General features: G+C 44.4%; 1 protein-coding gene across 1 annotated transcript in view; it reads left to right on the forward strand.

Moving 5' to 3' along the window:
• The first annotated feature begins 4,423 nt into the window (after positions 1 to 4,423).
• The window catches only part of LOC129828951 (UBA-like domain-containing protein 1), a 35,024-nt gene continuing 12,253 nt past the window's right edge, over positions 4,424 to 27,194 (forward strand). The window contains exons 1-2 of the mRNA XM_055890294.1: positions 4,424 to 4,726; positions 5,373 to 5,432. Coding sequence (XP_055746269.1) covers positions 4,619 to 4,726; positions 5,373 to 5,432 — 168 coding nt within the window. The 5' untranslated portion in view covers positions 4,424 to 4,618. The remainder of the gene's footprint in view (positions 4,727 to 5,372; positions 5,433 to 27,194) is intronic.

Here is a 27,194-nt window from a genome sequence, read left to right on the forward strand (position 1 = left end):
AAATTCCTGGCTTGTACAGTGCATTCGGAAAGTATTCAGACCCCTTGACTTTTTCCAAATGTTGTTATGTTCAGTGGTGGAAAAAGTATCCACATGTAATTCTTGAGTAAAAGTAAAGATACCTTAATAGAAAATTACTAAAGTAAAAGTGAAAGTCACCCAGTAAAATACTACTTGAGTAAAAGTCTAAAAGTATTTGGTTTTAAATATACTTAACTATCAAAAGTAAATGTAATTGCTAAAATATACTTAAGTATAAATAATTTCAAATTCTTATATTAAGCAAACCAGACGGCATCATTTTCTTGTTGTTTTTAAATTTACTGATAGCCAGGTGCATACTCCAACACTCAGGCATAATTTACAAACAAAGCCTTGTGTTTAGTGAGTCCATCAGATCAGAGGAAGCAGAGATGGCCAGGGATGTGCGTGACCATTTTCTTGTTCTGCTAATCATTCAAAATGTTACTAGTACTTCTGGGTGTCAGGGAAAATGTATGGAGTAAAAAGTACATGATTTTCTTTAGGAATGTAGTGAAGAAGTAAAAGTAGTCAAAAATATAAATAGCAAAGTAAAGTACAGATACCCCAAAAAAACTACTTATGTAGTACTTTAAAGTATTTATACTGAAATACTTTACACCACTGGTTACGTTATAGCCTTATTTTAAAATTGATTTAAATTGTTTGTTTCCCCCTCATCAATCTACACACAATACCCCAAACTGGTTTTAGAACATTTTTCAAATGTATAAAAAATATATATATCTGAAATATCACATTTACATAAGTATTCAGACCCTTTACTCAGTACTTTGTTGAAGCACCTTTGGCAGCGATTACAGCCTCGAGTCTAATTGGGTATGACGCTACAAGCTTGGCACACCTGTATTTGTGGAGTTTCCCCCATTCTTCTCTGCAAATCCTCTAAAGCTCTGCAAATCCTCTAAAGCTCTGTCATCAGGTTGGATGGGGAGTGTCGCTGCACAGCGATTTTCAGGTCTCTCCAGAGATGTTAGAATGGGTTCAAGTCTGGGGTCTGGCTGGGCCACTCAGGGACATTCAGAGACTTGTCTCAAAGCTACTCCTGCATTGTATTGGCTGTGTGCTTAGGGTCGTTGTCCTGTTGGAAGGTAAACCTTCGCCCCAGTCTGGGGTCCTGAGCGCTCTGGAGCAGGTTTTCATCAAGGATCTCTCTGCACTTTGCTCCGTTCATCTTTCCCTTTCCCGATCCTGACTAGTCTCCCAGTCCCTGGTGCTGAAAAACATCCCCACAGCATGATGCTGGCACCACCATGATTCAGTGTAGGGATGGTACCAGGTTTCCTCTAGACGTGACGCTTGGCATTCAGGCCAAAGAGTTCCATCTTTTGGCAATCTCCAAGTGGGCTGTCATGTGCCTTTTACTGAGGAGTGGCTTCTGTTTGTCCACTCTACCATAAAGGCCTGATTGGTGGAGTGCTGCAGAGATGGTTGTCCTTCTGGAAGGTTCTCCCATTTCCACATAGGAACTCTGGAACTCTGTCAGAGTGACCATCGGGTTCTTGGTGACCTCCCTGACCAAGGCCCTTCTCCCCCAATTGCTCAGGTTGGCCGGGCGGCCAGCTCTAGGAAGACTTTGTGTTTCTAAAGGTATGTCTATTTTTATTTTTAATAAATTGGCAAACATTTAAAAAAATCTGTTTTTGCTTTGTCATTATGGGTTATTGTGTGTATATTGATGAGGATTTTAAAAAAAAATCCATTTTAGAATAAGGCTGTAACGTAACAAAATGTGCATAAAGGGAATAGGTTTGAATATTTTCCAAATGCACTGTACGTGCATGTAGATCAATGCAAATGAAGTATAGGGCATGGGCAGAGGAAACCACGTTAGACTATTGAGATGCTCCCTATGGTGGTTTCAGCACCTTCAAACAGATGGCCCCAGACCACAGCCAGCGATAGATCAGGCATTTTCTAGAGGTTCACACAGATTACGGATCATAACCTGACCTGACCCAACTCTCCCTCATGCACTTGACGGCTTTACAGTGACCTGTCCTGTAACCCTGTGACCCTGTTGCTCAACCCTGGACCATGTGTACACTCTATGGCAGTTTCCCTTTCTTAATCCCTGGACTGGTTACACAACATACACAATCTTTGCACTTTCACAGACCTAATTTATCCTCTGATGTAGTTTCTCTGAATCTCTGTATGTTGGCCTTAGAATCCTATACTAATGCCTCTCCCAAGAGTCTGGACCTTATGACACAGAACAGGGTGGTTGGAACCCCGAGCTGGCTGTTCCCCCTCATTTGTTACATTGGTGGCAGTGGTGGGAGTCTCTTAAGTCTCTTAATCATTACAGTCTCTTAATCATTACACTATTAATAGTGGACATTCATGTACTAAGGAGTCTTTGGTCCATGCACCATCCAGGACTGTATAAGACTGGATAGCAGAGGGGGTTCACAATCAGTAGGCCTAGCTGCCTGTACAGATCTGGGGCAAAGTAGAGCTCTGAATGCTGGGTCAAAGGAGAAGTGGGTCACATCACTGCATGTAAAAAGTGAGATAAGCCAATCCAGCTGTCACATGCTGCTGTCTGTCACTGAAGGAAGGAGGCATTACATGGTTTCAAAATGCTTCCAGGTTCGTTTCAGTTCATTCACAAAGGGCACTGGTGAAACAGGGTAAATGTTTGACCAGCTGCTCTTATTGTTGTGAGAAGCAGCCGCAGTGTTTCTCAAGAGAGGCCTATGGCATACAGTACGTGTACAGTGTACAGACAGGGGTCTATTGTAATAGATGTCTTATAATCTATCATTATGCACCTAGTCCTGTATGACGTCTAGCCCACTTTCTTTCAGGAAACTGAAATCATGCCAGGGTGTTTAATTATGATGTCGTCAAAGTGGCGGCAGGGTAGCCTAGTGGTTAGAGCGTTGGACTAGTAACCGGAAGGTTGCAAGTTCAAATCCCCGAGCTGACAAGGTACAAATCTGTCGTTCTGCCCCTGAACAGGCAGTTAACCCACTGTTCCTAGGCCGTCATTGAAAATAAGAATTTGTTCTTAACTGACTTGCCTAGTTAAATAAAGGTAAAAAAAAAAAAAAAAAAAAAAAAAAAAAAGGGTCTTCATAAAGGTAAGCAGATCAAACAAAAAGGGAATTACAGTACTAAAAGAGGCAACATTTTCCATATTCATAGAGAGTCCAAAACTATAATTTTGGTGTTTGGCTGTGCTCTAAGGATGGCTACACAGTAATAGGAAATCTATTTTATTTTGAGCTCTGACCTAATGCACTGCTCAAAAGGACCATTTCACCAGCAGGTGTCTCCATTTCCAAAGCCTAAATCGGGCGCACAAACACACACACACACACACACACACACACACACACACACACACACACACGCACACACGCACGCACACACACACACACACTTCTGTTTTAAAGTCCCCACAGAGAGACTGCCCATAAGCACACGGCCAATAACAGGATGTTTACAGTGTCCAGTTTCCCACAATCCTTGGCAGTTTATTGATGGTATTGAGGATTCTATTTACACACAGTCTACTCCCTGTGGCTACAGTGCTATTTTCCTTTCACTCTGCATCCCCATCAATGCAATTTTAAGTACAGGCAACAGGGACTGTTGTTATTGAGTATTCTTACGAGAGCTAAAGGGGTCAGCCAACTAGAGGCTTAATGCATAGAGTTGCATGGTGAATGGACAGAGAGAAAAAGCAGTAGGCCAGTGGAAACACATATTATAAACACAAATTATTCATAGCACACAACAATGAGAGATTCATTTCAAATGACAGCAGGATATTAAACGCATTGTTTATAAACATGCCAAAAATTATTTAGTGAATGTATATTGGTAATATAGCTTGTGCTGTGTGGTTTTGGCTGCAATATTGACCTCACTGCGCAGACATGACGCGTCTGAATATACTTTAAATACACCCGCCGGGAGACTGTCGATAATGTAACTCCGTGAAATGTAATTGGTGGTGGAAGTTTTGTTTACCATATTTGGCCAGATAGCGACACAGCGCGTATGGGAATTGGACAGGAGTGGCCGTCATTCACAAAATGCAGTCCCCTAGGACCACTGTATGTGCTAGAAATTTACAAACAAAGCGTTGGCTCACGGGACTTGTAGTCCAAAACAAATAAAAAGAAGACATCCTTATTTTGGGGGACATGGTAATCCTCTCCTATTTGATATTACTTAATATAATTATTCTATATTATATTTTCATGAACATGTGAAATGTCTAAATTCCAAGCTTTTCCATATTGTTTTTGCACTGTACTGACCATCTTGTCTTGTGATTCGAGAGAATGGAATCATTTCATCAGCGGCGCGCGTGTTGTGGCAGGACTTTTGTGCATACATATCCCATTTGCACGGCTCTGTCTTCATTGGCTACCGACTGGTGTCACTCAAGGGGGCGCTACTTACACTACTGATCAGTGCTCTTACAGTAAATATTTGTGTTTGCTCAACCGGCTGTAATGGTGGATGACTGAGACAGAAAGGAGAGGAATAAAACCACGAACACGAAGTCCAGACGCAACACTACGAGCCGCGAGTAGGAATAAAGCTTCGTCGCAAAATGGAGGAACTCAAACACCAAGTAATGATAAACCAGTTCGTCTTGACAGCAGGTTGTGCGGCAGATCAGGCGAAGCAGCTTTTGCAAGCGGCACATTGGCAATTTGAGGTAAGGGGTTTACGATCAGTAGCGAGATGGCTAGCTAATGTTTATGTCTGACTGCCACCGTGACAGACAGTACTTTTAGTTTTGACTGTGCTGCGATGTTCGTTAGTATCATGGCTGACATTTGATGTTGCATAAGAACATTAGAAAATAGAGATCAGTATCAACACTTTTAAACTCAACTTCTAGCGTCTATTTATTTGTGTTATATATAATTGTTCTGTTGTAGGTATGTATGTTATAAATATCCATAGTATCCATGAAGTAAGGCTGGACTGGGAAAAGTTTACCCGTTAGAATTTACTCTATAGAGATTAAATATACTAGCTATAGCTAATCCTGTTCCCATGCAGCGGCTAGGTGAGGCTAGAAAATGCTATTATGCAATGAAGATAAATGCTCGTTTGTATTGACTGCACGTGATTGTTTAGTCTGAACATAACAGTGGAATATATTTTTTACATCAAATTTGATTCAGCTCCATTGTTTATGTGCTGAATGTTTTGTAAACACAAACTGTTGTATTACTTATATTACACAATTCTCTACACAATGTGTATTTGTATATATTTATTTTTTAAATACATTTTCTATGTAGTAAAGGCTAAATATAATTGATCAAATTATATTGTATTTTTGTATGTTTTAGACTGCCCTCAGTGCCTTTTTTCAAGAAACGAATATTCCATACGGTCACCATCATCAGATGGTGAGTATGGGCTCTCTATTAGAATGCAGTCGACTCTTCACCCTAATGTTTTTTAATATGATGGCGTCATTACAATATTATTACTAACTGTGTCAATAGTATCGATACGCCTTCTCTTAGTTCAATAATTACTTAGAAAACGATGCGTAAAGACCCATAATTATGATGATGTGGAAACAATAACAAAGCACATGTCGGCCATGTTGTGGAGTCGGGGTTTCCATAAATAAACACATGAGGCAAGCGTTTAGCAGCAGCAGCCACGTTTGGTTCAGCCAGCACAGCCTGCGTTCGATTAGAATGTTGATGATTTTGGAATGGAAAGAGGGATGTTGAAGATGGATTCGAAGAAGATGTCAGTGATATGTGTACTGCATAGTGGTGGATACACGTGAACGGATTCCACATTCGGTGTGCCCCAAACACCATGTCCTTGTGTTTCTGGGGAAATGTTATATTTCCCGTTAAACGAAGGCTGATGTTGTATTCCATTTGTCTGCCTATTTGATTACATCATTACGAGTTGTTATAACGGTATTACATACATAATGTAGTGCAGCTGTGATGTTTTAGGAATAGTGTAAACAAAATATCAAGCATAAAATTGTCAGTCAGTCTGTCAACAGTGCCTGAATATTATAGAACACTTGTTCTGGTTTTGCACGCCCTGCACTGCCTACTCAGTGGCACATAGCCTTTGTGTTGAGCTGCATGGCATGGCAGCATCTAGCAACAGCTGCATTCTGGAACACACATATAGGCTAAATAAAGGATTTGGGGAAATGTTGATCAGTTTGGAGCTGAGCGGAAACTCATTCATGTGTCTGTCCAGATTCTCTCTTGTCAGGTGGCCTCACCATGCTAGTGGACATTTTAGTGTTCATGCTGGCCTGTGAATGCAATGATTGGTTTCAGATACGTTTTATGTGGGTGCATGTTGCTCACAGTACAGTGTATTCATACAACATTGTTCAAGCTGGAGAATATAGTGTTTTACCTGCAGCTTTTGTGATTGAAAATAAAACACTGTAAGAGTGATAAAATCAAGACTTGATAACATCTATTAGCTGTGCAGAAACAATATGTCTACCCTCCAACCTTTATTTAGCCTATATGTGTGTCACCTGAAATGACTTTAATTTAGTAAGTCAACATAGGCTCAGATATGGGTAAACCTGGGTTGTACACACGTCTTTGTGTACAGTAGCCTGTATCATATCCGTGGAGGGTATTTCATATCGCTCTATCCATAGAGACAGAATAAACAACTTTTCAATTTCAATACAAAACAGCTTGCCCTCTGTCTCTGTGTTTCCCTATGTAGGCCTGTGTAAGACTGCTAAACAAGACTGCTATATAGCCAATCAAATGGCTACCCAGACTACCTGCATTGACCCTTTTTTGCACTAACTCTCTTGCACTGACTCTATGCACACACACTGGACTCTACCCACACACTCACACATACTTACACTGACACCCCAACACACACACACTACATACACTAGTGCTGAGTGATTAGTGCTTTTTGAGGTTGGGTTGGTTTTTCTTCGATTATTTAAAAAAAAATAAGAATGGTTTTCAATTTTGGTTTCAAATAACTTTTTTGAACATTAAATGCATTATGAAATAATGACTTTAAAGGATTTTAGAGATTTTTTATTAGGGATGCACAATATATCGGTAAGCATATCGGAATCGGACGATATTAGCTAAAAATGCCAACATCGGCATCGGCCCGATGTCTAGTTTAATGCTGATGTGCAAAACCGAAGTCAAAGCTGACGTGCATACCTGTATAACGTAGGTAGATGATGCAATGACGCCACAAAAAATACAGAGCTACACGTGCAACACAGCATTCCTAACCTAGCCCACAATGTCTTCTGTGGGGATCTATTTTGACGTTTCAAAGGAAGATAACAAAAAGGCCATATGCAACTTTTGTGCTGCTATTATTTCCAGAGGGGAGAAAGTGAAATCTTTCAATACCACAAACCTAATTAGTTATTTGAAACTTCATCACCCCAGACGTTCAGCGACTAAAACTAAGCTCACACTTCCAACAACTAAACAAGTTCAAGTTGAACTTAAGAAAATTTCAGCAAGACAACTCAAAGGCGAAATCCATTAACGCCAAGATAATGGAATTCATTGTCCTTGACAATCAACCGTTCTCTATCGTGGATGATGTTGGCTTTCGCCAACTGGTCGAGCACCTCGAGCCCCGGTACACACTACCAAGTAGGCGCTATTTTTCAGATGTTGCCCTACCGGAGTTACACAGTATTGTTGAAACCACATCCATGAGCTACTTGCTATGGGCGTCACTGCTATTAGCTTCACGACTGACATTTATACCAGCGATTTCAGCCCCATGAGCATTCTGAGTCTGACAGCATAGTGGTTCAACGAGGATTTAGTACTGAGGAAAGCCGTATTGCATGCTTAAGAATGTGCTGGTTCTCATACAGCTGCTGCCATTTCAATGGCATTTAAGAACATGTTTGAAACTTGGAAACATGAACATACTCCTAGCTCCATTCGATCAACTGACTCCAGAAATAAGCTCAATCAACTGTGTCTGTAGCAGACGTGATACCCTCTGTCATGGCATTGAAACGCCTGCTCAAAAAAACTGCAGACACAGACCGTGGGGTTAAAACTTGCAAAAGTACTCTACTAGAGGCTGTGAACAAGCGATTCGGTGGCCTTCCCTCTGAGACTCTTTACGGTGTCGCCATCATGCTCGATGCTAGGTACAAGGACCGCTACTTTGATGCAGACAAGAAACAGGGTTACGTGAAATCTTACAGACACAGCTGGACAATATGGAAACAGACACTGTGACCGTGCGCGCTGAGGAAGAGGACCCACGACAGAAGAGGTCACGGACAGACAGAGCTGAAACTTCACTGCTTGACATCTATGATGAAATCCTGGTTGAGAATGAAACAACTGATCAAAAACCACTGAACAACAAAACAGCACAGCAAGTAAGTGAAAGAAATAGGTTTTGATTATGTTTTACTGGTAATGGGGACATACATACTGTAAATGCCAACAAAATAATTTTTGGGTCAGTGTGTGTGTATGTGTGTGTGTGTGTTTCAACTATTTAACTGTACTAGAATGCTTGAAAGGACTCAAGAATTTTAAATATCGGTTATCGGTATCAGGTTTTTTGGCATGGAAAATATTGGATATCGGTATTGGCCTAAAATATCGACATCCCTTTTTTCACGAACTGTCTCTATTCCCTCTCTCCTTGTTGTGTTGTGTACATTCCCCTCTCATGCGGCCTATGCAATCTGTGTTTATCTAACCTAATGCAGCTGGCATAAAAGTGTATCCATTTTTGTTCGAGCCGGAAAGAACAGACGCAATGGATTATGGTCATTGTGGTACCACGTTTCTGCTCTAAAATAGGTTGAATATTTGCTCAGTAAAAATGACAACTCCCTTCATCCCAACGTACAACATTGTTCTTGACTTTCTATTGTGAATGATTTGATTTCTCTCTAGAAAAACTCACAAAAAAATGACATTTTGGTTCATCGCACAGCCCTAGCCCACACACATATAATGCACACACATGCATACACTCACACACACTCACACTCACAGGCTGCTGCTTCTTTTCGATTATCTATCGTGTTGCCTACTTTACCCCTACGTATATGTACATAGCTACCTCAGTTACATCATACCCCTGCACATCAACTTGGTACTGATACTCCCTTTATATAGCCATGTTATTTTTACTCGTTGTTGTTATTCGTTATTCACTGTGTATTAGATCCTCGTGTCACTATTTCTGTATACATATATCTTTATTTTTAACTCTGCATCGTTGGAAAAGGACCATTATGTAAGCATTTCACTGTTAGTCTACACCTGCTGTTTACGACACATGGATCAAAAAGGGGCTTAGGTGTTGGGCATGGCAAGGTGAGCGACCGGCCCACCTGCACGGCTGAATGTTAGAGATCATTTTAGAGGCCCCCATCTTGGCAGTGTAGAGACATTTTTCAATTTTTAAGCCAATTTCCTTCAATTGTACATATTTCTCCATGGAGCTGAGAGAAATGTTTGCAGTTTTAATGCAAATTTCCTGCAATTCCACACATTATGCCATGCAGTTGAGAGAAAATGTTGTCGTTTTAAAGCAATTTTTTTTTCAATTCTATGTATTTTCCATGGCTAATTGCTGTGTTCTAGATATACTGCTAAATTCATTGTTTTTGGAATTTACAATTGTACATTCTCAATAATTATATTATAAAAAATAAATAGGTCCATTATCTTTTCTACATACTTTTTATCTGGTTTTAGTAATTTAAGTTTACACTGAAAGCTTTTTTCCATCCCAAAAATGAATTTCACTGTTTGGACTTAGGTGACTTGGAAAAAAACGCCCGCCCAAGGATTTCAATGGCAGAAAAATCCCAGTGTGTGTGTGTGTTAGTCTACTTCATTGCAGGCTGCAGCCATTGCCAATGCCAACTCCCTGGAGCTTATCAGCGTAGCTTGGCTATAGAGACTTAATCCACTTTGCTCCAGTATTTCCTCTGACTGGCACATTTTATTGTGATTGACAGACCTGATGGATGCAGGAAAAGCTCAGCGCCATACATTTCTTTAGTCTATGCTCATGAATTCCCATAAAATGTTCATCCTCAGTATAATGAGATGATAACTGTTCCAGATTATACTATAAAATATTCTCCTTATTAAGTCTAAATTGTATTATGATTTACCCTAGAATCAACACATTCTACCCATGAGTTTTTTCAGCCAGAGATGACCAATTTAATATCGACCATCTCCAGTAGCGGAATGCAGCTCCCCCCTCTTTCTTCTTGCATTATGTTGTGAAACATGGTAGATTTAGCCTAGCGAAGAATAAAGAAAGCCAGAGGAGTGCTGCAAAGCCCTGCCTGTTCCCTGGCACAACATAAACAAACGTTAATCTTTGCACAGACACGTATTTGAGGTGTGTGTGTGAGAGAGGGAAAGGGATGGTATGTGGGAGTATGTGTGCTTGTGTTTGTACACAATATTATTTTAGAGAGCATGACAGGCTTCAAATGAGTCATGTGGCTATGGGTAGAATACTAATGAAGCGTCCTCTAATTGACAACACAAAGACTAAAGGCCGTCAAGCAGAGCCTTTAATGTGGACTTTCTCTTCTCTGAGCCTGTTCATATTAATATAAAGGGCCTAGGGACAAGCATTGTGTCTGTCATTAAAGTGAGAGTTAGCCTAGCCATGGTGGAGTTAGGAGCCAACTACTCAGTGAGGAGCTTGCATGAGTAATGGGCCTAAGTAGGATCAGCTTTCCCTCCCTAAATCCTAACCTTAACCATTAGGAGAACTACAGACCTTCCAGATCAGTGGCGAGGGGAAACGTACTCCTAAACTTGCCATACTCTTGTCTGGGTAGTCCCCCTGGCCTCCATGCTGCCCTTCCTACCCTCCTTCCTGCTCCCCCCTGCCTCACCATGGCTGTCTCTTCCCCCCGGCCCAGTGTTCATTTCATCAACAATAACTATGACAAAAAATACTTGTCAATAACCTATTTTTTTCGGACTAAAACTATGACGATAACGAGACACGATGCCCTGGGGAAAAAAACAGTAACTATTACAAATGACTTTTTATTTTAGTTGATGAAAATGTGATGAGACGAGAATTCCACGTGAGTCTAATGGACATTTCATTTGACGTGAAGCTTATTTTCATCTGTTTTGTCCAGTCCTAAGCAGGCATGCAGAATATTTCATGCAGTCTCCTCATTGGCAGGATTTACATCTTTCAGTTGCGCGGTCTGATTGAGCTGATCTGCCCGGCTCCCCCGCACAGCTCCCAGACAATCTTTTGAACTGATGCGAAGCCTGGACACTTGTAACTAACCTCAACTAGAAACAATGTTTACTCTCTTTTACTTTCATGTAGTCTATTTTTGCTTTGATCACATTAGAAGCTATATATAACTAAAACTAAAGAAGGATGAAATTATAAAAATGTGACTAAAACTAAAAAGGTATTTTTAGATTTAAACAAAATCTAAAATAGCTGCCAAAATTAACACTGCCCCTGCCCCTCCTGACTCCTAAGCAGCCGGCCTGTGCTCGGCCATGTTTAGATTTGCCTCTTTGTTGTGTCTCGTCGGCTCTCCCCTCAGCGGTTTTCCTCTCCACACACTCTCTGCCCATACAAACAGTGCCACCGCAACACATTCCAACAGGAATCCAGGCTCCGGCTTCCCCAAAATGGACTCTTTCAGAGCAGCAAGGGCCAGTTAGGCTGCGGACACAGAGCTAACTATCTGGCTGTGTTTTGGTAGAGCCTCGACAGAGGCCATAGTGAAGGTCTCTGGGAGTATGAGCTGGGAGACTTTCTGAATGGGAGGTGGTCAAACCACTGACTCAGTGAAGTGTGTGTATGTATGTGCACGTGCGCATTAATGTGTGTGTGTCTGCTATTCAGAGCGAATGCTATTCGTATTCACACGAGAAACAAAATCACATGCATATAGTTACCAGAAACTACTCCTCATTCCTCCATCCATCCCTCTCTCCCTCCCCCATCCCTCCATCCCCTCCCTCACAACCTCAGAGTATGCATAGTGCCAGGAAATAATCTTTCAACTACTCTTAACATGCTCTGCTGTCCAATCCTTTCTTGACTACGTCACTGTATCCAGACGATAGTTAGCCAGCAACTGTGAATGCCAGCATTGTAAAGAGTGGTTCATTTGACCTCAAAATGACATATGGAGCCTATCGGTTTGTTCATTGATCATCTAGACCTGCCCTAGACCAACAATATCACACCAGACATGAATGAACAATGACATCCTTGTCTGCACACTGTATATTTGTGTTTGAGTGAGTCATTTCCACTGGTAGTCAAATCCACAGGCTTATGTTGTTTTAGTATTAGCCTTTATAAACTGTATTTCCTGGTTGTAAGTGTATCTAGTTGTCTAGGTTAGTTATCGGTCACATGGGTTACATGTGCTGTAGTGGAAGTCAATCCACTTCCTCTTCCCAGGTCATATGATGCTTCATTCACTTTACTACAGTTGTAAGGCCCAGATAGAGGTATAGATCAGAGACGTTGCTTTCAGTACCCCTCTCCAGCAAAGCAGACAGTCAATAACTAACACACACTTACGCACTTGTTTTACTATCTTTGTGGGGACCTACAATTGATTTCCATTCAAAATCCTATTTCCCCTAACCTTAACCCGTAACCCCAAACAAAGATAAATGATATAAAGAATGATAGTTAAAAACTCTGGAGCACCTTAATTAAATGAAATTCTAGGCAAAAATAAAATAAGATTTATTTTTATTTTTATAAAGAACACCTTACGGCACAACAGGGACTGTGAAGAGACAGGCATTTTGATATATTTTATATGTATTTTTCATTTATGTAGTGTTATGTGTATTATATTTTATTTGTTGTGTTTAGTTTCCTGTTTGGACCCCAGGAAGAGTAGTAGCTGCCTTGGCCCCGGCTAATTGGGGACCCTAATAAAATACAAAAATACCCTAATTGTAATTTTAACCCTAACTTCAAATGTAGCCCTAAACCTAAACCCTAATCATAAAATAGCCTTTGTCCTCGTGGGGACGAGGTAGAATTTTCTTGTTTTACTATCCTTGTGGGGCAGGGTTTCCGTTAGCCGGGAATAGCAGGCTTTTTGTCTATATTTTATTTTTGAGAAGGCCGATAAATAAAACTGGCGCAGCCAATTCTCTGTAAATAATAGTCAATGTAAATACATTTGACTGGTTATGCTTATCGGACTATAGGTTCATTTGCATTCATTCGCATTTAGTGGTACAGAACTTTTCTGGAGGAACCAGAACTCATTATTTGTTATATTATTATGTGTGTGTGATCATTTATTTTGGTAATACAACCCACGCAAAAGAATACAGTTGTTTTGAAGTTATTTCCAATGTTTTAAGGGTTTATGAAAAGTATATGTGTTACAGGTGTGTACTGGAGGCGAAGTCAGATGCAGGAGAGCAGAGTGTAGTTATTAACAGGCACACTTTTTATTCCGGTCCAAACGAAAGCACATAAGTACATATAAGGTGCCCAAAACACGGAACATAAACAAAAGTCTGGCGCGTAACAATACCCACATAACATCAAAACAATTTCACACAAAGACATGGAGGGGAACAGAGTTCCCATGTTCATGTTTATGTTCCGTGTTTTGGGCACTTTATATGTACTTATGTGCTTTCGTACATTCAGTGTGATAGGGAATGAAAACCAGGTGTATGTGGAACAAGACAAAACAAATGGGAATATGAAAAATGGAGCGGCGATGGCTAGAAAGCCGGTGACGTCGATCGCCGAAAGCCGCCCGAACAAGGAGAGGAGCCAACTTCGGCGGAAGTTGTGACAGTACCCCCCCTTGACACGCGGCTCCAGCGGCGCGGCAACACCGGCCTCGGGGACGACCCGGAGGGCGAGGCGCAGGGCGATCCGGCCGGCGACGATGAAACTCCCGCAGCAGTTCGGGGTCCACACCTTGTTCACCCTCCTCAGGACTTTGAATGGCCCCACAAACCGCGGGCCCAGCTTCCGGCAGGGCAGGCGGAGGGGCAGGTTTTGGGTCGAGAGCCACGTGAGCCTCACTGCGGGAGCCTTGGTCTGACCCTGATGCCACGGCGCCAGAACCGGCTGGTACCCCAATACGCACTGAAAGGGGGAGAGGTTAGTGGAGGAGTGGCGAAGCGAGTTCTGCGCCATCTCGGCCCAGGGCACGAACGCCGCCCACTCCCCGGCCGGTCCTGGCAATAGGACCGCAGACACATGCCCACATCCTGGTTGACTCTCTCTACCTGCCCGTTACTCTCGGGGTAAAAACCCGAGGTGAGGCTGATCGAGACCCCCAGACGTTCTATGAACACCTTCCAGACTCTCGGCATGAACTGGGGACCCCGATCAGACACTATATCCTCAGGCACCCCGTAGTGCCGCTTCCGGCACGTGAGTAAACAGGGCTTCCGCAGTCTGTAGGGCCGTAGGAAGACCGGGCAGAGGGAGGAGATGACAGGACTTAGAGAAACGATCCACAACGACCAGGATTGTAGTGTTTCCCTGTGAAAGAGGAAGATCGGTTAGGAAATCCACTGATAGGTGTGACCAAGGTCGTTGTGGAACGGGTAAGGGATGTAACTTACCTCTGGGCAGGTGTCTCGGAGCCTTACACTGGGCACACAGCGAGCAGGAGGAAACATAAACCTTCACGTCCTTTGCCAAGGTGGGCCACCTGTACTTCCCAGTCAGACAGCGCACCGTCTGACCGATCCCTGGATGACCAGAGGAGGGTGACGTGTGGGCCAAATAGATCAACTGGTCACGGACAGCAGACAGAATGTACATACGCCCGACGGGACACTGGAGGGGAGCGGGCTCTGTATGCAACGCCTGCTCAATGTCCGCATCCAGCTCCCACATGACCGGCACTACCAGGCAGGAGGCCAGGAGTATGGCAGTTTGATCCATGGGCCGCTCCTCTGTGTCATACAGCCGGGACAGTACGTCTGCCTTCATATTCTGGGAACCTGGTCTGTAGGACAGGGTAAACACAAAACGGGTAGAGAACATGGCTCACCTTGCCTGATGAGGATTCAGTCTCCTCGCTGCCCGGATGTACTCCAGGTTGCGGTGGTCAGTCCAGATGAGGGAAGGGTGTTTAGCCCCCTCAAGCCAATGTCTCCACGCCTTCAACGCTTTAACCACAGCCAACAACTCCCGGTCCCCCACATCATAGTTACACTCCACTGGGCTGAGCTTCTTCGAGAAGAAAGCACAGAGCACGGCAACTATCCCAGCCTCGGACGCGTCCACCTCCACTATGAACGCCAAAGAGGGATCTGGATGGGCCAGCACGGGAGCCGAAGTAAGCAGAGTTCTTAGCTGCCCAAAAGCCCTGTCCGCCTCAGCCGACCACTGCAACCGTACAGGACCCCCCTTCAGCAGTGAGGTTATGGGAGCAGCCACCTGGCCAAAACCCCTGATAAATCTCCGGTAGTAATTGGCAAACCCTAAAAATTGCTACGCCTCCTTTACTGTGGTGGGAGTCGGCCAATTACGCACTCTCCATCTCCACCCCTGATGTGGAAATGCGATTCCCTAGGAAGAAGACGGCCAGCTGAAAGAACAGGCATTTCTCTGCATTTACATACAGGTCATGCTCCAACAGTCGTCCATGTACCCTGCGCACCAAGGACACATGCTCGGCGCGTGTAGCGGAGTATATCAGAATGTCATCGATATATACCACTACACCCTGCCCGTGCATGTCCCTGAAAATCTCATCTACAAAGGATTGGAAAACTGATGGAGCATTCATAAACCCGTACGGCATGACGAGGTACTCATAATGCCCTGTGGTGGTACTAAACGCTGTCTTCCACTCGTCTCCCTCCCGGATACGCACCAGGATATACGCACTCCTGAGATCCAGTTTAGTGAAGAAGCGCGCCCCATGCATTGACTCAATCGCCGTGGCGATAAGAGGTAGCGGGTAACTGTACCTCACCGTGATTTGATTGAGACCTCTATAGTCAATGCACGGGCGCAGACCTCCATCCTTCTTCTTCACAAAAAAGAAACTTGAGGAGGCGGGTGAAGTGGAGGACCGAATGTACCCCTGACGCAGGGATTCAGAGACATATGTCTCCATAGCCACCGTCTCCGCTTGCGACAGGGGATACACGTGACTCCTGGGAAGCGCAGCGTCTTCCAGGAGATTTATTGTACAATCCCCCCGTCGATGAGGTGGTAATTGAGTCGCCTTCTTTTTACAGAAGGCGAGAGCCAAATCGGCATATTCTGGGGGGATGCGCACGGTGGAGACCTGGTCTGGACTTTCCACCATGGTAGCACCAACGGAAACCCCTATACACCTCCCCGAGCACTCTCGCGACCACCCCGTGAGAGCCCTCTGTTGCCAGGAAATGGTGGGGAGATGATGAGCCAACCAGGGAAGGCCTAGTACCACGGGAAACGCAGGACAGTCAATGGGGAAGAGACTGAATTTCTCCTCGTGACCCCCTTGCGTCTCCATGGCCAGGGAGATGGTGGCCTCACTGATTAGCCCAGACCCTAATGGTCGACTATCCAGAGCATGTACCGAGAAAGGTCTAACTACAGGAATAATGGGGATCCCTAAACTAAGGGCTAACGCTCTGTCGATAAAATTCCCAGCTGCGCCTGAATCGACGAGCGCCTTATGCTGGGAATGCGGGGAAAACTCAGGGAAACAAGCAGGTACAAACAGGTGGTCAACAGAGGACTCTGGATGAGTGTGTTGCAGACTCACCTGGGGTGACGCCAGAGTGCCCTGCCTGCTGCCTCGACTCCCAGAGGAACCAACCCGGCACCGACCGGCAGTGTACCCTCTGCGGCCACAGATGGTGCACGTGATGGCCCCTCCTCCAGCCTCCCTATGCACAGCCCCTCCCAACTCCATTGTCACCGAAGCGGAGGTGCTCGAAGATGGAACCGACAGAGCCCCCTCTGGACGTCCGCGGGTGACCAGCAGGTTATCGATAGTGGTCGATGAGGGCCCTGTCGTTCCAGCCTGCTCCGGCGGCCAAGGTCCGGAATTCCAGGGCAAACTCCTGGGCGCTCTTCGTCCCCTGCCTCAAATGGAAGAGTCGTTCCCTGGGGTGAACTCCTTGAAGTGGTCCAACGCCGCGTCTCCTTCTCCCCACACGGCGTTTGCCCACCCCAGAGCTCTCCCCGAGAGGCATGGGACAAAGGCGGACACTCTCTCCCTTCCCGAGGGAGCTGGGTGCACAGTGGCCAGGTATAGGTCCAGTTGTAACAGGAACCCCTGGCACTGTGCTGCCGTCCCATCATACTCCCTGGGAAGGGAGAGACGCATCCCACTGGGACTGGATCCGTCCGGGACGGGTCGAGGTAACCCCGGTTGCGCTGGTTGAGGCACTAGAGAGACTTCCTGTGTCTCCCAGCGGTCCATGGTCTGGACAATGCAATCCATCATGGCCCCAAGATGATGTAACACGGCCGAATGTTCCTGGACGCGCTCCTCGACTCCTCTAACTGGGGTACCTGCTCCTGCTAACTCCATGGTAGGTGTGAAATTCTGTTATGGGTGTGTACTGGAGGCGAAGTCAGGTGCAGGATAGCAGAGTGTAGTTAACAGGCACAATTTTTATTCCGATCCAAACAAAAGCACATAAGTACATACAACGTGCCCAAAACACAGAACATAAATAAAAGTCTGGCGCGTAACAATACCCACATAACATCAAAACAATTTCACACAAAGACATGGAGGGGAACAGAGGACTAAATACATTCAGTGTGATAGGGAATGAATACCAGGTGTCTATGGAACAAGACAAAACAAATGGGAATATGAAAAATGGAGCGGCAATGGCTAAAAAGCCGGTGACGTCGATCGCCAAACACCGCCCGAACAAGGAGAGGAGCCGACTTCGGCGGAAGTCGTGACAGTATGTCCATCCTGAATTTTACACGAGTCCTTTGTATTGGTGTAGCCTTGACGGACCAGATGGGACTCATTCCCTCCCAACCCAAAACGAGAAACCAATATTTTCTCTGGTAGGCACAACCTACCTGGCACCCCTATAAACAATAACCTCAAGTCAAAACCGTTACAGCGTGTGCACAGTATATTCGTTATGTATCTTATTTATCACACACGTACAGCATACAGATACAGAGCCTTTGAGTGCAGAATCTGTCAGACAGCGCGAGAGCTGCTTCTGCAGCTGCTTCTGGAGGCAGTATGCATTTTGAAAACATATACTTCATTATTTGAAACTGGAACGTTTTACTACATATTATGAGGCATGTCTTACCTTGCTTCAAAGTAGCTTAGCCTATCTTTGGAGGCAATTATTTTATATCAACTTTCATTGTCCAGTAGCCAAAGGCACAATCCTAGTCATATAAGCAGCCCGTGCTAGCGTTTTCTACATTTCCAATGGATATTTTCATGTCTGTCACATGAAACCGCTCGCATGTGCTTTTGACAACAGTGTTTTCCCGCTAATTGCATTATGGAACAAACAGTCGCGAGTTGCCTACTGCCTTGTGTGTATTGCTGCGCTTTATAATGTGAAGAAATAATAGTTGATCAACATTTTAAGCTAAACATTCTGATCCGTTGCATCAGACTCATTGCTTATAAATGTTTTTCTTATATGGAACCTAGGCCTACTGGTTGTGTGAATTTGGGATCTATCGTTCCCCAACTGTCCCAGAGTCTGGTTTGGAATAGGCCATTTCTTTCTTGGTAAGCTGACCAACAGATTAGGTAAACATTTCTACTATGTTGGATAGTAGATTGTCATAGGCTAGTGATTTTGCTGTTAGTTACGCATCTTGTTGGCTGAAGAAAAGTAAATGTGGGCAGTTATTTTAACGTCAGTTTGCATCAGAATTAGGTAAGAAGGACCGCACGTTGCATGTTCTGTTCATTTGAATGACCATCATCTAAATGTGATTTCTGTCATTCTGAGCACCGTGGGTGGACACCCTAATCAGGTTATGCACCCAATGCCTATGGGTCCGGTAAATTTCAAAAATGTCCGGTAAATTAAAATGCTGCCGGTCAAATGTCCTGCGCCACATTTTCCCAACGGAAACCCAGTAGTGGGAACTTTGGGGGATTTTAGGTCCCCACGAGGATAGACGAACAAGAGCACACACACATAACTGTATTTTGAAGTCTCCATTACGCTATAACTGGTTGTGTGTCAGATGGTAAGAGATGCACAAGCACAGTCATAAATCATCACAACATGGCTGACTGTACTGTTGCAATGGCTGCAGGGAGAGAAATTGTCCTATCCCTTTCTGTCTGCCTGGCCCTGGACCATGGTCAGTTTATCACCAGGGCAGGAGGGAACAAGGGAGAGAAAATAGAGGAGAGAAGTGAGGTAGCAAGTCAAGAGATGAAATCGAGGAAAGAAGTGCGGTAGCAACAGTGGGAACAAATAAGGAAAGGAGAAAAGGGGGAAGAGAATGTGGGAGCACTTAGTTTTCCAGCAGGGTAGAATAAGGTAATAACAGGGTAATGATGATGAATTATTTGGAGAAGAGAGATCATTCTTTTCAGTTGATAACACAGATCAGCTTTGTGTCTATGGCAGTCTGTCTGGCTGGTGAAACAAGTTACACTTTTTCATTGGAATTAAAGTGAATTGAATTGAACTGAAATCCAATGTATTTTTCCCGTATTGAGAATGTGCAGTGTGCCCCAGGTTTGTGTGAGTGTATGACTGTGTGTATCTGTGTGTGTGTTCTTGCTCATAGTTCCGAATCCTAGGCCTACATCTGTTTAAATTAAATTAAATGTTGTTGGTTGTCTACACATATTTTTCAGATGTTATTGCGGGTGTTCCTAGCTCCAACAGTACAGTAATACCTTACTATACATGCAACCCCCCCCCCCCCCCACCCCCCCATGCTAAACAGTTTCCCGTGCGTATCAAGAATGGTCCGCCACCCAACGGACAGCCAGCCAACTTGACACAACCACTGGGAAGTATTGGAGTCAACATGGGCCAGCATCCCTGTGGAACACTTTTGACACTTTGTAGTCTCGTGCCCCAACAAATTGAGGCTGTTCTGAGGGCAAAAGGGGGTGCAACTCAATATTGGGAAGGTGTTCCTAATGATTTGTACACTCAGTGTATATGTATATTATGGTGTGTATAGACATTATGGACAGTATATGAATAGAAAAGGTGTACAGCACTAGTTATATAGGATGAGCCTTGACTAGAATACAGTATATACATATGTAGTGGGTAAAACGGTATGCAAATATTATTAAAGTGACCAGTGTTCAATAACAATGTACATAGGGCAGCAGTCTCTAAGGTGTAGGGTAGAGTACCGGCTGGTAGCCAGCTAGTAACAGTGACTAAAGCTCAGGGCAAGGTACTGGGCGGAGGCCGGCCAGTGGTGACTATTTAACAGTCTGATGGTCTGGAGATAGAAGCTGTTTTCTCTGTCCAGGTTTTGATGCACCTCTAATGTCTCCACCTTCTAGATGGAGAACAGCTCATGGCTCGGGTGGCTGAGGTCTTTGATCTTCTTGGCCTTCCTGTGACACAGGGCTGTAGATGTCCTAGAGGGCTAGTGGGCTGACTGCACCACCCTCTGGAGACCCCTGCGCTTGCGGACGGTGCACGTGCCGTACCAGGCAGGGATTCAGCCCGGCAGGATGCTCTCAATGGTGCATCTGTTGAAGTTTAAGGTCTTAGGGGCCAAGACAAATTTCTTCAACCTCCTTAGGTTAAAGAGGCGCTGTTGCTCCTTCTTCAACACACTGTCTGTGTGGATGGACCATTTCAGGTTGTTAGTGATGTGCACGCCCAGGAACTTGGAAGCTTTTCACCCTCTCCACAGCTGCCCTATCAATGTGGATGGGTGCGTGCTCCCTCTGCTGTCTCCTAAAGTCGACAATCAGCTTCTTCATTTTGTTGACATTGACGGAGAGGTTGTTTTCCTGGCACCACTCCGCCAGGGCCCTCACCTCCTCCCTCTAGGCTGTCTCGTCGTTATTGGTAATCAGGCCTACCACTGTTGTGTTGTCTGCAAACATGATGATGGAGATGTGCGTGGCCACGCAGTCATGGGTGAACAGGGATTACACGAGGGGGCTGAGCATACACCCTTGTTGAGGACCAGCGTAGTGGAGGTGTTGTTGCCTACCTTCACCACCTCGAGCTTAGTGATGAGCTTGGATAGCGCTATGGTGTTTAAGGCTGAGCTGTAGTCGATGAACAGCATTCTTACATAGGTATTCCTCTTGTCCAGATGAGATAGAGCAGTTTGCAGTGCGGTAGCGATTGCATCATCTGTGAATCTGTTGTTGTGGTATGTAAATTGTAGTGGGTCTAAGGTGTAGGTGATATGATCCTTAACTAGTCTCAAAGCTGACAGAAGTGAGTGCTACAGGACCATAGTCATTTATTTCAGTTACCTTCGCTTTCTTGGATACAGGAACAGTAGTGGACATCTTGAAGCAAGTGGGGACAACAGACTGGGATATGGGGAGATTGAAAATGTCTGTGAACACTCCAGCCAGCTGGTCTGCACATGTTCTGAAGATGCGGCTCGGGATACCGTCTGGGCCTGCAGCCTTGCGAGGGTTAACACGCTTAAATGTCTTACTCACATTGGAGAACGAAAGGACTTGAGTTCCTGTACGTGTGTGTGTGTGTAGACGAGCTCAGGGCGAGGATCTCCTTCCAGAGAGACGTCAGGAACTGTAACATACTCTGTTTCACAGAATCATTGCTCTCTCTGCATATATTGTCCGCGTTCATACAGCCAGCGAGGTTCTCTGTACATCGCACAGACAGGAAGAAAGAACTCTCCGGGAAAAAGAAAGGTGGAGGTGTATGTTTTATGATTAACTACTCACACCATGAGTAGTTAATCATAAAACATACACCTCCACCTTTTTCCCGGAGAGTTCTTTCTTCCTGTCTGTGTGATGTACAGAGAACCTCGCTGGCTGTATGAACGCGGACAATATATGCAGAGAGAGCAATGATTCTGTGAAACCGAGTATGTTACAGTTCCTGACGTCTCTCTGGAAGGAGATCCTCGCCCTGAGCTCGTCTACTTTATTGTCCAGGGACTGAGCATTCACAAGTAATAATTTCGGAAGCAGTGGATGGTATGCACGCCTCCTGAGTTGGACTAAAAGCCCATTCCGTAGCCCCAGGGATGAGTGGAAATGCCTTGGGGGGGGGGGGGGGGGGGGGGGGGGGACTGTAGGTAATAATGCGAGAAACGTTATTACCTACACACACGGCGCCATCTTGTGATTCAGGCCACGCAGTGTGTATAGTATTTCCTTGTGCCTTTCTGTGTGTGTGTCACAGTGCCAGGCAGTCAGCCACATCAGAAGAGCCTTGGCCTGAGCTCAGCATGTTCCAGCGTGCTGCCCTGCGTGTTTCCAAGAGCACCGCTTCCGAGAACACTGGGCCTGGCTAACCACACCTACACACACACACACAGGCACACACACGCTGGCTGGCTGGCTCAGGCGACACAGCAAGTGAGGACACGTGGGGGGAGTACGAGAAGCAGATGTGTTCATGAGAAGTGGTGTTCACTTTGGTTACACACACACACACACACACACACACACACACACACACACACACACACACACACACACACACACACACACACACACACACACACACACACACACACACACACACACACACACTACTTTTCCCAACCTGTAACTGTGAGTGTTCATTGGTGACAGTGTCTGTGAAGGATGATGGAAATTCGGAGACTGTGTCGCTGAATATCAGTTCTACATGCCTGACTGACTGACAGACTTACCAGGGGATTTAGGCTAACTAGCAATGAATCTATAAGCCATTTCTCACATTGAATCAGGTTCCCATTAGGGGTGTGAACGTTTAAACCAGCGTTTCCCAAACTCGGTCCTCGGGACCCCAAGTTGTGCACGTTTAGTTTTTTGCCCTAATACTACACAGCTGATTCATATGATCAATGCTTGATGATTAGTTGATTATTTGAATCAGCTGTGTAGGCTAGGGCAGAAACATTGAACCTTGAAGTCCACCTGTGGTAAATTCAATTGATTGGACATGATTTGGAAAAGCACACACCTGCCTGTATAAGGTCCTACAGTTGACGGTGCATGTCAGAGCAAAAACCAAGCCATGAGGTCGAAAGAATTGTCCGTAGAACTCCGAGACAGGATTGTGTCGAGGATCTGGGGAGGGGTACTAAAAAAGGTCCCCAAGAACACAGTGGCCTCCATCATTCTTAAGTGGAATAAGTTTGGAACCACCAAGACTCTTCCTAGAGCTGGCCGCCCGGCCTAACTGAGCAATCGGGGGAGAAGGGCCTTGGTCAGGAAGGGGACCAAGAACCCGGTGGTCACTCTGACAGAGCTCCAGAGTTCCTCTGTGGAGATGGGAGAACCTTCCAGAAGGACAACCATCTCTGCAGCACTCCACCAATCAAGCCTTTATGGTAGAGTGGACAGACGGAAGCCACTCCTCAGTAAAAGGCACATAACAGCCTACTTGGAGTTTGCCAAAATGCACCTAAAGGACTCTCAAACCATGAGAAACAAGATTCTCTGGTCTGATGAAACCAAGATGGAACTCTTTGGCCTGAATGCCAAGCTTCACGTCTGGAGGAAACCTGGCACCATCCCTACGGTGAAGCATGGTGGTGCCAGCATCATGCTGTGGGGATGTTTTTCAGTGGCAGGGACTGGGAGGCTAGTCAGGATCGAGGGAAAGATGAACGGAGCAAAGTACAGAGAGATCCTTGATGAAAACCTGCTCCAGAGCGCTCAGATCCCCAGACTGGGGGCGAAGGTTCACCTTCCATCAGGACAACGACCCTAAGCACACAGCCAAGACAACGCAGGAGCAGCTTTGGGACAAGTCTCTGAATGTCTTTGAGTGGCCCAGCCAGAGCCCAGCTAGAACCCGATCGAACATCTCTGGAGAGACTTGAAAATAGCTGTGCAGTGATGCTCCCCATCCAACCTGACAGAGCTTGAGAGGATCTGCAGAGAAGAATGGGAGAAACTCCCCAAATACAGGTGTGCCAAGCTTGTAGCGTCTTACCCAAGAAGACTCGAGACTGTAATTGCTGCCAAATGTGCATCAACAAAGTTCTGAGTAAAAGGTATGAATACTTATGTAAATGTGATATCAGTTTTTTAAATTTAATACATTTGCTCCAATTTCCAAAAAACAGTATTTGCTTTGTCATTATGGGGTATAGTGTGTAGATTGATGAGGGAAAAAAAACATTTTAGAATAAGGCTGTAACGTAACAAAATGTCTGAATACTTTCCAAATGCACTGTATGCGCCCAGTCTGCCCCCTCTCTCCATCTTGCACTGGCTTGCCGTTCTCTTTAACTTCACTAATAATGCGAGTGTGTGTTCGGTCGTTGGTTTGTTTCATGTGGAATATCCCAGCTTTTTCATTGATGATAGGCCCAGCTTTACTGAAGTTGCGAGACATTTCAAGCCAAGAAATTGTGAGATGCAGCATTCCATTGAGAGATACAGCTTTTGATTACCAATAGATAGGCGAAGGTGCTGACTCTGTCTGCCTGGTGGCTGACCTGCCTATGTTTTTTGAAAAATTAGCTCAAATTTGTAGTTTTAGTAAGTGGCTCCCATTTTGGCTGTAGTGTTTGTTGCACGTTCCGGTGAGGGACTTCGTTATTTATCTCCGGTAATGGTCTCCGGTATTCTCCGTCTTAAATTGTATCGTTTATTTACATATTAGGGTACCTGAGGATTGATTAGGAACGTTGGTTGATATGTTTGGAAGACGTTTATTGGTAACTTACGGGATTCATTTGTATGCATTTTGAACTAGGGAAACCGGTGGATTCCTGAGTCAAGCGCGCCAATGAAACATACTTTTTAGGGATATAAAGAAGGACCATTTGTTATGTAGCTGGGACCCTTGTGATTGCATCCAGATGAAGATCTTCAAAGGTAAGTGATTTATTTTATCGCTATTTGTGACTTTCGTGACGCCTCTGCTTGGTTGGAAGATGTATGTAATGCTTTTGTGTGCGGGGCGCTGTACTCAGATAATCGCATGGTGTGCTTTCTCCGTAAAACCTTTTTGAAATCTGACAAAGCGGCTGGATTAACAAAAAGTTAAGCTTTTAAATGATGTATGACACTTGTATTTTCATGAATGTTTAATATTACGATTTTTGTCATTTGAATTTCGCGCTCTGCAATTTCACCGGATGTTGTCGAGGTGAGACGCTAGCGTCCCAATGATCCGTAAGAAGTTTTAAACATTAAGAAAAATCTGCCATTTGTCACATCCCTAGTTTTCATAGTGTCTGGTATTGTCGTTTTCACAAGTAATGTGCTCTCCTGTTTCTAGATATGACTACTGTATATTCATCACCCATTGTTGATCTGCTGTCTCTTGTTTTGCCCAGAGTATGGTGCCCATTGTCATGCACACTTGAAATAAGAAATACACCCCGCTTGGGGTGTTACTAGGAAGGTTAATCAACAGCCATGTTGAGTCCAGCGATCATTCAGCCATCACATAGAGAGGAGAGGTGGGGGCAGCAGAAGACCGATCCACTCCTGCATATGATCATAAGCAGTATGATTGTCAGAGCACAGTGAAAGCTGCAGTGTGTGAACAAAGAACACGGCAAATGTGCTGCATAGTAGAACTGAACACTCCTACTATAAACATTGAAAAGATACAGTACTCTCCTCCCTCCTCTCCCCCTCTCTTTATCTCTATACCGTTCTCTATCTCATGTCTCTCTCTCTCGTTCCGACCATTCAGACACCGTTGCCAGTCTGTGCATCATCATGTCTTATCAGGTTGTCTGACATTTTACGGTGGTACACAGAGACTCATCAATTATTCCATTACCTACCATATAATTCCATTAACTACCATAATATTATATGAACTACAGGACGTCCTAGTCACCTAGTCCTAAGGGTTCCTGATAGTCAGAGGAAGCATCCCAATAGTCTAAAGTTAATTATATTGCTTATCTCATTTCCTGTAATTGCACTGACCTGAAAGGACTGGACAGGTGAAAGCAGTGCTGATGAAGGAGAGGAGACAAGGAGCAGAAGCTACTCTGTTCAGAAGATGCATCACCCACTCAAACAGACCATCCTGCTTCAGTCAATGTCTCTGAAACAACTAGAGGTCGACCGATTAATCGGAATGGCCAATTAATTAGGGCCGATTTCAAGTTTTCATAACAATCGGTAATCGGCATTTTTGGACACCGATCATGGCCGATTACATTGCACTCCACGAGGAGACTGCGTAGCAGGCTGACTACCTGTTATGCAAGTGCAGCAAGGAGCCAAGGTAAGGTGCTAGCTAGCATTAAACGTATCTTATAAAAAACACACGGTTGATGATATTACTAGTTTATCTAGCTTGTCCTGCGTTGCATATAATCAATGCGGTGCCTGTTAATTTATCATTGAATCACAGCCTACTTTGCCAAACGGGGGATTTAACAAGCACATTCGTGAAAAAAGCACTGTCGTTGCACCAATGTGTACCTAACCATAAACATCAACGCCTTTCTTAAAATCAATACACAAGTATATATTTTTAAACCTGCATATTTATTTAATATTGCCTGCTAATATGAATTTCTTTTAACTAGGGAAATTGTGTCACTTCTCTTGCGTTCTGTGCAACAGAGTCAGGGTATATGCAGCAGTTTGGGCCGCCTGACTCGTTGCGAACTGTGTGAAGACCATTTCTTCCTAACAAAGACAGCCAACTTCACCAAACGGGGGATGATTTAACAAAAGCGCATTTGCGAAAAAAGCACAATCGTTGCATGAATGTACCTAACCATAAACATCAATGCCTTTCTTAAAATCAATACACAGTAGTATATATTTTTAAACCTGCAAATAAATTCATGTTAGTAGGCAATATTAAACTAGGGAAATTGTGTCACTTCTCTTGCAGGGTATATGCAACAGTTTGGGCCGCCTGGCTCATTGCGAACTAATTTTCCAGAGTTTTACGTAATTATGACATAACATTGAAGGCTGTGCAATGTAACAGCAATATTTAGACTTATGGATGCCACCCGTTAGATAAAATACAGAACGGTTCCGTATTTCACTGAAAGAATAAACGTTTTGTTTTCGA

This window comes from Salvelinus fontinalis, chromosome 30 (genome assembly GCF_029448725.1).
Source record: "Salvelinus fontinalis isolate EN_2023a chromosome 30, ASM2944872v1, whole genome shotgun sequence".
Lineage (NCBI taxonomy): Eukaryota > Metazoa > Chordata > Actinopteri > Salmoniformes > Salmonidae > Salvelinus > Salvelinus fontinalis.